The 10,983-nt window shown below is 57.5% G+C and overlaps 1 protein-coding gene across 13 annotated transcripts in view; it reads left to right on the top strand.

Annotated features, from left to right (window-relative positions):
- The first annotated feature begins 8,766 nt into the window (after positions 1–8,766).
- LOC126046744 (dynactin subunit 2-like) overlaps positions 8,767–10,983 on the top strand; it is a 63,900-nt gene continuing 61,683 nt past the window's right edge. For all 13 annotated transcript variants that reach the window (XR_007508397.1, XR_007508398.1, XR_007508399.1 and 10 more), the window contains exons 1-2: positions 8,767–8,889; positions 10,784–10,852. Coding sequence is in view for 3 of the 13 variants with exons in the window: in XM_049819542.1 (XP_049675499.1) it covers positions 8,854–8,889; positions 10,784–10,852 (105 nt within the window). In the remaining 10 variants the exon portion in view is untranslated. The remainder of the gene's footprint in view (positions 8,890–10,783; positions 10,853–10,983) is intronic.

Genomic DNA, 10,983 nt, shown 5'->3' with positions numbered 1-10,983 from the left:
CCACCAGTACCTCCTGCTCTGACCAGGGTTGGGGGCAACTGTGGCACCAAGAGCCACCCACCTCCCACTGCCTCCCCAGAGAACATCATCATCCACGCATATGGCAGCCCCCAAATGCCCTTCTCTCTGCCCCCTGCCGTGCCCCGTACACCTCCCCAAGGTCATTACAGTGCTGATTTATTTCCACCATTCATTAAATTCATATCTGTTGCCATCAGATCCCCCCCCAGGAAAGGCCCCCGGCTCTGCTGGCAAAGCCAGTGCCAGAGCAGAATCTGGCCATACCAGGGCTGGGTGTCTCCCCGGGGAGTGCCCTGGGGTGCCTACACACTGCTGCAGCCGCCACCAGCCCCTGCAGACCACAGGGTGGCCAGCACCACCAGGACTCCTGCCTGCAGCAAGCAACAGTCAGTGTCTATGGGAGCTGTCAAAATGCCCCATCAGGGTCACCATCCCTCCCAGGGCTTCCCTGTGTCTCCCAGTTTCCCAGTTCCCATCCCTGTGTGTCCCCCAGACTCCTGCTCACCAGTTGCACCAGCAACTCCCAGTTCCCCGGCAGCAGTGTCCACTAGATCTGTTCTTGGTCCAGGGCAGGCAGGGGCCCAAGAGCTCCAGGCAAGAAGAGGCAGAAGGGGAGACACAGGAGACTTGGGAGGCACAGAACCCAGGGGGGTACAGCTGGATCCCGGGGGGCTCCCAGTGAGACACCAGCCCTGCTTTGGGCAGGGACTGATCCAGAGGCTCATCAGGGTCTGGGAGGGACGCACTCATGCCCGGGGAGGGGGGGGGGGGGGGGATGTCCGCTGGTGTGACAGGGCAGCCCTGGCTCTGAACGGTGGCTGGTGCCAGTGTCATATAGCCTTAGCAACCCCCAGGCATCCCAGTGCCAGGGTCCCATCCTGGGCTAGGTGGGGGTCCCAGAGGGTGGAGGGTGTCCCAGGAGACACCAGGAGGTGTGCAGGTGGTGTCATGGACCACTCGGTGGACTCGTGATGGTTCATTTGCTACGATCTCAAAAGTGCAAAATTAAGATGACCAACACCAAAGGGGATAGCAGTAATCACACAGTGAAACTTTATTGTATTGCTTGTGGAGAGGCACGCGATAGTTAGAGATGGGTGAAAGAAAGGAGAAAAGGAGACAATGCTGATTTTCTGACCGACTCTTACAGGTGGGTGGTGTAGGAGCTGGAGTGGGAGAAGCATTTCTAGCAGTCAGCACAACAGCAGGGGGGAGAGTGGTTCAAAGGCACTGGGCAGGGGCTGGGGGGTGGCTCGGGGACAGAAAAGAGTCTAGGGGATGGGGTTTTTTAGGGAATGGGGACCTCATGCTGTGAGTCTCAGACAGGCTCAGAGTGATGGAAGGGAGGGTACAGAGGTGATGGATGCACGATGCGGGGCAGGGTGATGTGGGCTCACCACTGTGGATGTGCAGATGGTGCCAGGACTTTGGTTTTTCCCACACCAGGCACAGGGGAAGCATCACCCCGTCCTCCCCACCCCAACTCCCCGCCTGCAACGAGATAGCAGCTCAGGGCCCCCTCTGACCACCACACAGCTCCCCTAGCCCTGCACCCCTCAGCATACCTGGCTGGGTAGGGGGCTCCCAGGTGCCCCTTCCTCATAGACCTGGGGTGCTGAGAGCAGGGCTCTGCCCAGGGCTACTTGGGGTGCTGCGAGGACAACGACCTGGCTTGGCCCATTCTCGGTGGCATTATCAGGTGTCAGAGCTGGAGCAGAAGAAAGCAGGTAGTCAAAGGCAGTGATGGTGGAGGTGGACAGACAGCCCAAATCCCCAGCACCTAAACCCCTGGGCACACACCCCCCCCCCCGATACCTCCTTCCCCCGCTGCCCTCACCCTCATCCCAGGGAGGAGCACCCCTGGATCACCCCGGGCTGACAGAGGGCACAGGTAGAGCTCAGCTCCTGTATCCAGCCCTTGCCCACCCCAGGCTCCCTATCTGCAGGTGAGAAAGCGCCCAAGGCCAGCAGCCCCCCCCACCACCACCACCAGGGGACCCCCACCCTGCTCTGGTCACACCTTGTGTCGGGAGGGTGCAGCAGTGCCCCCTCAGCCCCACAGGCAAAGGGTAGCACAGGGACTTGGACCTGGAGCTAGTCTGGGACACTGGGTATGGCGAAGGGGTGTGAGAGTGGTTGGGAGCCCCCACTGCACTCACAAGACCCTCTCCCCTCCAGGGACACTCAAGCCCCACTCCTGCTGCCTCATCTGCGCGTGACCCCTCGCACACACACTCTTGTATGCATGCTCTTGCACACGCACCCTCGCACAAGTGCCTGCTCTTCTCACGGGCCCCAAAATGCAAGTTTCCTCCTGGAAGACCAGCTGCTCTGCCCCATACCAGGCAGCCACAGAGTGGTATCGGAGAGGTGTCCAATCCCCCCTGCAATTGGGGTGCACTGGGGGAGAGGGTCTGATGCCACCCCACAGATCCTCCCTTTGCATAACCATCCCATGCAAGCTGTGCCCTGGCATCACGTGGGCTCCATCAAATGGAACGTGGGGGTCCCAGGGGTCTCCTACTCTGCAACACCCAGATAAGCTGTGCCCCCCCCCCAATCTCTGCCTCCCACAGCCCTCCTTGTGCCAAGGGCAAAGCCCCCTGGCATAGCCCCCCACCCCAGTAAGGATTTAAGAACAGGTATAGAGTGGTACCGGCGGTACCACCACCAAGCATGGCCCTGTGGGCACCTACACCCAGACCAGACCTGCCTGCAGCACGAGCGAAGCCTGCGGTGCCTTCCCCCCCGGCTCCTCAGTCCCCCCCGAGCTGCTTGGGCGCCCCAGGTGGGAGGGGGCCACAGCTCCCTGTATGCACCCCAGCTGGAGGGGATCCACAGGACACCCAGCTATAAGCCAGATGCCTGGAATCCAAGGATGTATGGGTGGGAGAGGGGATGCACCGCCAGCCCATGCCTGTTTCCTCATGTGAACAGGACTGGGGGCTCAAGACACCTGAGCAGCAGGGACCCCCCCTGAGCAGCAGGGACCCCCCCGAGAGTGGGTTGCTGCAGGCAGGTATGGTACCAGACACCCCAAGCCGCCAGTCCCCTGGGATGTGGGTGTTGTGGGTTAACCCTGTAGGCAGCGAAGCACCACACAGCCACTTGCTCTCACCCCTCCATCCCGTGGGACAGGGGAGAGAATCAGAAGGGTAAAAGTGCAGACACTCATAGGTTGAGATAAAGACAGGTCAATAAGAAGAAATAAGAGAGAGAGAAAGAGAAACAAAAACAAGTGATGATTAAAAAAAAAAAAAAGAAAAGAAACAATTGCTCATCACCAGCCAACTGATACCCAGTCAGTCCCTAAGCAATGGCAGCCCCAGCAAGCTTCTCCCTTCCAGGTTTTTATTGCTGAGAACAATGTCCTATGGTCTGGAATATCCCTTTGGTCAGTTGGGGTCAGCTGCCCCAGCTGTGTCTCCTCCCAACTCCTGTGCCCCCCCAGCCTGCTCACTGGCCGGGCAGGGTGAGAAGCAGAAAAGGCCTTGGCTCTGTGCAAGCACTGCTCAGCAGTAACTAACACATCTCTGCATTATCGACACTTCCCAGTACAAATCCAAAACATAGCCCCACACAAGATAGTATGAAGAAAATTAACTCTATCCTAGTCAAAACCAGTACAGTGGGGCATTGCCCATGCTCACCCTGTGCTGGCACCAGGGCTGCACTGGGGCTTGGCTGGCCCCTTGGCCATGGCTGCCACAGGAGCAGGTCCCACTGGTGGGAGGGCTGGGGGTGGGAGGCAGGTGGGAGGCAGGCAGGGCACAGAGGGGAAGGCGAAGCAAAGCTCAGGGCACTATTGCCTGTGTGAGGTCTGCAGGGGCCGCCAGAAGCACACGCTGGGGTGCGGGGACCGTGCCCCTGCTCAGACCCTTCCCCTGCACCTACATCCAACACCCCTGGCCCCTTCCTCCTGAACCCCCAAACACCTTCCTAAAGCCCTGGCTGTGAGCCCCAGGAGTGGCACTGCCGGACCCTGCTGTGGCAAGGCAGGTGTGGGTGGACCTCAGTCTCCACGTCCAGCCATCACCTATCCAGGTTCCCTGTCCGCAGGTGACAAAACGCCTGCAGCCTGCGTCCCCTACCTGCCTGGGCCCTCCTGCCCCAAGCCTGCTGCACAGAGGCAGGACTCACGTCCACACGTGGCAGCAGGGTCTTCACCCTCTGGCCATGCACGCAGGGGAGAGAGACAACCCAGACCTCCATCTTCAGCCCAGGCTATTTCACCTCCTGCTGAGACATTGGGGACCACAATGGTTCTTCCTCCCCTGGTCCCATGAGCCACAGCCCAGTGTCTGATCCTGTACCCCTGGCACAAAAGCTGCCACGTTCATCAGTCACTGGGGCAGGAGCCGCTCAAAGTGCAGCACCTCCATGTCGCTGGGGTGATGCAGCACTGCAGCTTTCCTCAACGCTGCGCAGGCCCTGGTTACCGCTCCACAAACCAAGTAAAAAGCATCAACTGGAGTACGGAACCAGGGGTCACATCAACCACCATGATTTAGTTAACTGCACAGGTCAGGACATTTTCTGGGAGCTCCACAAAAGTAGCCCCTCATACTTCTGTACGTGTTCCCACAGTCTTCTCAAGCAGCGCTGTGCGAGTTCATGTCTCCTGCTCTGGAAACACAGGGGCTCCCCAAAGCAAGGGCACTGTCAAACCGCACCCACTGCCCACACCAGTATGAACCAGACCAGTAATTTGTTTAGTGCAGTCGTCTCCAGAGTGGAGTTGGGGAAGAAAATATTAAGACTCATGTTTAATTTTTACCTTAGAAAAAAAGAAAGAAATTAAGCCGTATTTATATTTATTATACAGCTGACCACCCTCACGCAGTCTGTGTGTCAGATGGTCCCATGTCATGCGCGGTACAGGCAGGGTGTCCTGGAGAAAGAGTGGGTGCTCACAACGCAGAGTGGTTCACAGTGCCACCCTCACTTGCTCACTCAGTTCTGACACGTTGCAGTTTACCTGTGGCTGGTTAAGTGCATTATGGATTATATTATCTAGTTTTAACTAAGCTAACCTTCACAAAAGCGACAAGTGGCTTAAAAAGATACCTGCAAAGAAACTGCACGAAGGTGATGCTGATAATGTAAGCACAAGCAAACAGCAACAAAACAGCAAAGCTGACACTTCTCCTCATAGGAACTCTTTGCTAGCTGTATTATGAGGTAAAAACCATGATGATCTAATCATATCTGACAAGAAATCAGCCAAAAAAATTCAGAGTTATCGAGAAGACGTTCAAATCTGGATTTACATTCACTACCATTAGCAGTGAACCTAAGTGCGTACTGTGCCTTGAGATATGAGCTATTGGTAGTAGGAAGACGTCACGACTAGCAAGGAATTTAAAAAACGAAGCATCCAGAACATAGACAAACCTGCAATACTGACATCACTCGGGATTTTCCAGCTTGTTAGCCCTGGAAACAGGTGTGCAATATGACCAACCACACATACCCAGCTGGGACCAGCCCCCTGGACCACTGTGGAGCCAATTGATCAGGTTTTCTTCAGAGGACCTGGCCTCTGTCAACTCGGTGTTATACTGCAGAACTGGAGAATGACGACCTCTGTGTGGTCTGCACCCACCACAGAGGCATTAACTTCTTCCATGGTATCTGCTGTAACCTGTGCAGAAAGACTTGTGCACAGCTCAACCTTCAGGAGTATCAGGAGACCTCAGCATATACTGCCCTTTCCAATAGTTTTGCTAGCCAGCTTTATAATCCACCAGTAGCCGTTTAGAGACAGCAACAAGGGAAATCGAGCAAGCCCCAGACTCTTCCCAGCCCTGCTGGTGATGATCTCAGCTGTCCTTTACCACCTATGCCTGCAGCATGCTAACAGCAGACCAGAAAAATCAGAGAATAGGAAAAAATTAATTTCCTATGTCATTTACCCCAAATAACTTCACTTGCTTTCTTGCACACTGTAGACAAAAAACAGACTCCACTCCAGTCATTTCCAAGAAACAAACAGCATAATCTGAAAAACTTTCAATCTAAATCTGACACGTCTGAAGTATGGAAGAATCACCTGAAGTTTGACTGTAGCTCAGATATCAATAGAGGTGGCTGTGAGAATGACAGATGGTGGTGGTATGCCAGCTAAGGCTGACGATGATACCTATTTCAAGGGAAAGAATTGAGCGTACCGGTGTTGCTCTCCTTTTCAGTCTGACAGCTTTCACATGGAAGGATCCCAGCCCTGTGGGAGATACACAGCACTGGTTAGCTCAGTGTAAACACCATATACCCTCCAGCCAGGAATTTCATAGAATTGCAGAATGGTTTGGGTTAGAAGGGACCTTTAAAAGTGATCTAGTCCAACCCCCCTGCAATGAGCAGGGACACCTTCAACTAGATCAGGTTGCTCAGAGCCCTTGTCCTTCGTTAAGTTTTAGCCAACACCACACCAGAGAAATTGCCTGATCTTGTAGCTGACCCTGCTTTGAGCAGGAGAGTGGACCAGAGGCCTCCTGAGGTACCTCCAAATCAAATTATCCTATGAGAGACAACACCTAGCCCAGTGAGACAGAAATGGAGCTGCCGCCATAACAAGAAGACACAAGTCCTTGCAAGGAATTGCGACTCCGCCAAGGTGAAACAAGGAGCAGTAGAACGGATTAGGTAAATTGAAATGGATTTTTACACGAACATCTAACACGGATAAGAGATCAGGACTGCCATCCACTGGGAGTGAGCAGTACTGCAGAGAGGGAAAGTTTTGACAGCTGCCAACGGGGAGGTGTTGGGGTCCAGAGAGTACCAAGAGTCTCTACCACCCCTTCCCCCAACACCCCAGGCATTTTGCTGCCTCTATTCAAGCCGACCTCTCACAGGGTGCATCTGTGTAACATGGGAGCAGACTGATGTACCAAGACCTGAGCTGTGAGCAAGAGCTGTGAGAAGCTTCATTTGGGACCTCCACCCACACACCCTCTGCCCACTGGCTTGGGACTTGCATTGAAATTCACTTCCCCCGCCTTGGAGCAGCCAGTTCTTGCTGCTCCCTGGCTGTTAGTTGAGTCTTTCTCAAGTCCTGACCTGACTATGACCGGACCAGGCCCTAAGGCTGTGCGGTACCCTGAGGCCCAAACTTGCAAACTAAGTGCTGTGAGTCTTTACAACCTGGGGAACCCCTGGACTTCATGGCGAGTCCCTCCGCTATGTCCCCCTGGACACATCAAATGTGACCCAGCAGCAAATGAGGACTGATCCATAGTGACCCTGAGGCTGCTGACCCAACTGAAGCGAGCCCAGCACCAGGGTACCGGTGGGGCTCAGGCACCAAAGCACACAGCAGCGTGTCCAGCCCTGGGGTACCGGCTAGGCTCGGGAATCCTCACACACAGCAGTGTGCCCAGCTCCATGTACCATCAGGGCTTAAGGCCCTTGCACACAAACATGTGTGCACACACAGTCCTGATGCTCTTGGAGAGACTTGGGGATCCTTCTCCCAACAGCAGGTCCAGCGGGTACATTTCTGGGGCTCAGAGACCTTTGCATGCAGCAACATTGCTCTTACTGGTGCACTAGAGGGATTTGAGGATGCTTGCACGCAGCAGCTGACCCAGTGCCAGAGCACCAGTGGAGCCTGCAGACTCCTGTGCCGAGCAGCTTGCAGAGCTCTGAGCTACCAGTAAGGCTCAGGCATCCATGTACCCAACAGCGTGTCGAGCGTCGGTCTACCAGCAGAGCTCAGGAAGCCTTGCACATAGCAGCCTTTTCTTCCCAAGGCTACTGGTGAGGTTCATGAACGCTTGTCCTGTGGGCTCCATGACCTGCTCTGTGGAACTGGCAAGGCTCAGCCACACTCACACTCAGACACAGCTGCACGCCCAACCCTGGGACACCAGTGAGACCCCGGTACCCTCGCACACAGCTGCGTGACCAACCCTGGGACACCAGTGAGACCCCGGTACCCTCGCACACAGCTGCGTGACCAACCCTGGGACACCAGTGAGACCCCGGTACCCTCGCACACAGCTGCGTGACCAACCCTGGGACACCAGTGAGACCCCGGTACCCTCGCACACAGCTGCGTGACCAACCCTGGGACACCAGTGAGACCCCGGTACCCTCGCACACAGCAGCGTAGCTATGCCCGGTGCAGCGGCAGGGCTCGGAGACCCTGGCACACAGCAGGTTGCCCATCCCCAGGCTAACAGCAAGGCTCAGGAATCCCCACACTCAGCAGCATCTTCAGTCTGGGAGTCCTGGCAAAACTTGGGAATCCTCACACAGAGCAGCACACGTTTCCCAACTCTGGAAAATAGATAGGGGCTGAGAATCAGTGCACGCAACAGCGTGCCTAGCTTCCCGAGACTCGATTCCCAAGCCTAGGATTTTCCAGCGGTTCGGAACGCGAGGAACTGGCGGTGCTGAACGACGGTTTCGCCGCTTTCCTGGAGCGGGTGCGGGCGCGGGAGCGGCAGAACCGGGCGCTGCGAACGGCCCCGGGCCGAACCGGGGGTGCAAGGCGGGGGGGGGGGGGGGGGGGAGGCCGCGGGAGCGGCTGTAGCACCTCGGCCGCGACCGCGACCGGCTGCAGGCCCAGGGGGACGGGTCGGCCGCCGATCTGGCGGCCCGGTGGGTGGGTGGGCGGTGGGTCCGGGGGATGCCCCGTGTACCCCGCCCCCCGCACAGGTACCGCCCCCCCGCGCTGCTATCGCGAGAGCGGCCGCGACCCTGCTCGGCGCTTCCGGGTTCCCAGCACCGACCCCCCCCGTTCCTGGTCCCCCCCCCCCCGGTTACCGACCCCACCCCGTTACCGATCTCCCCCATTACCGACTCCCCCTTTATCGATCCCCGGCCATGGCCGACCCCAAGTATTCCGACCTGCCCGGCATCGTGAGTGCAGGGCCGGACCGGGAGGGTTTGAGGGGGGGGTGAGGGGGGAACCTGGGGGAACAGGGAGTCTGAGGGGATTTGGGGACCTGGGGAAGAATGAGGGGATCAGGGGGTCTGAGGGGATCAGGGAGTCTGAGGGAATTTGGGAACCTGGGGAAGAATGAGGGGATCAGGGGGTCTGAGGGGAACAGGGAGTCTGTGGGGATTTGGGAACCTGGGGAAGAATGAGGGGATCAGGGGGTCTGAGGGGATTTGGGGACCTGGGGAAGAATGAGGGGATCAGGGGGTCTGAGGGGATTTGGGGACCTGGGGAAGAATGAGGGGATCAGGGGGTCTGAGGGGATTTGGGGACCTGGGGAAGAATGAGGGGATCAGGGGGTCTGAGGGGAACAGGGAGTCTGTGGGGATTTGGGGACCTGGGGAAGAATGAGGGGATCAGGGGGTCTGAGGGGATTTGGGGACCTGGGGAAGAATGAGGGGATCAGGGGGTCTGAGGGGATTTGGGAACCTGGGGAAGAATGAGGGGATCAGGGGGTCTGAGGGGATCAGGGGGTCTGAGGGGAACAGGGAGTCTGAGGGGATTTGGGGACCTGGGGAAGAATGAGAGGGTCAGGGGGTCTGAGGGGATTTGGGAACCTGGGGAAGAATGAGGGGATCAGGGGGTCTGAGGGAATTTGGGGACCGGGGAAGAATGAGGAGAACAGGGAGTCTGAGGGGATTTGGGGACCTGGGGAAGAATGAGGGGAAGAGGGAGTCTGAGGGGATTTGGGGACCTGGGGAAGAATGAGGGGATCAGGGGGTCTGAGGAGAACAGGGAGTCTGAGGGGATTTGGGGACCTGGGGAAGAATGAGAGGGTCAGGGGGTCTGAGGGGATTTGGGAACCTGGGGAAGAATGAGGGGATCTGCGGGTGGAGGTGTCTGAGGAGATCAGGGGGTCTGAGGAGACCGAGGGGGCGAGGCTGGGGATCGGAGGGGGAGTCACTGAGGTGGTCCAAAGGGATCGGGGGGATCTGAGGGGATTAGGGGGCCTGGAGGAGAATTAGGGGATTGGGGGGTCAGGGGTGTCTGAGGGCGTTGGGAGTGTCTGAGAGCATTAGGGAGTCTGAGGAATTTGGGGGTTGGGCCTGGGTGGTCTGAGGGGAGCAGGGGGCTAGAGGGAGAATTGGGGGTTCTGGGGGGTTCGAGGGGACTGAAGGGGCCTAAGAGGATCAGGGGGCCTGGGGTTCAGGGATATTTGGGGGAGGTCTGATGGGTTGGGAGCGGTTTGAGGGGGTCAGGGTGTCTGAGGAGATCGGGGGGAGGATGTGTGGTCTGAGGGGGGTCAGGGAGCAAGGGAGAGAATGAGGGGATCGGGGGCTTGTCTTATGGGTTATGGGAGGTCTGAGGAGACTGGAGGGAGTCTGAGGGGACTGCAAGAGTGTGAGGGGATCAAGGGGAACTGAGGGAGTTGGGGGTGTCTTGGGGTAGTGAGGGAGCCAGCGGGTCTGAGGGGATCGAGGGCGTTGTAAGAACTGGGCGGGGGGGGGGGGACGGACTGGGGCAACTGTGGGGATTGGGGGGGAATGAGGTGATTGGAGGGGTTTGGGGGGCTCTGAGGGGATTGGGTGTCTCTGGGTCAGTAAATGGGGCATTTGGGGAGACTGGGCGACTGGCATTTGGAGGTGTCAGGGCGATGGGGGCAGTAAGTGGGATGTCTGGGGACATGAGTCGTGTCCACATAGGATGTGAAGTCTCTGGGGAGGTGGGGTTGTGGGGGCAGGCAGCTGCCACATGTGTCTTTGGGCTGAGGTGGTATCCGAAGCTGTTTGGGGCAGTTGTGGGGTATTTGATCATAAGCAGATAATAAATAGCTGAGGAGAGCTGGGGTTTCACCGGAGCCCATTTGTGCCTCAGGCCAGGAATGAACCTGACGTCTATGAGACCAGCGACGTGTCCGAGGACGACCAGGCCAACTTTGAGGCGGTAAGGCCTTGCTGGGGCTGTGACGCAGGGTGGGGGCGAGCAAGCATGTCCATGCCCCCATCCTGCAGCTGTCAGGTGCAGCAAGAACAGCACCGTGGCACGGAAATGGTTCCTGTCCCTGCACACGTCCT

Source organism: Accipiter gentilis, chromosome 16, assembly GCF_929443795.1.
Source record: "Accipiter gentilis chromosome 16, bAccGen1.1, whole genome shotgun sequence".
In the NCBI taxonomy this organism is placed as follows: domain Eukaryota; kingdom Metazoa; phylum Chordata; class Aves; order Accipitriformes; family Accipitridae; genus Astur; species Astur gentilis.
The sequence above is the reverse complement of the archived record's forward strand: the minus strand, read 5'-3'. Positions and strand labels throughout refer to the sequence as shown.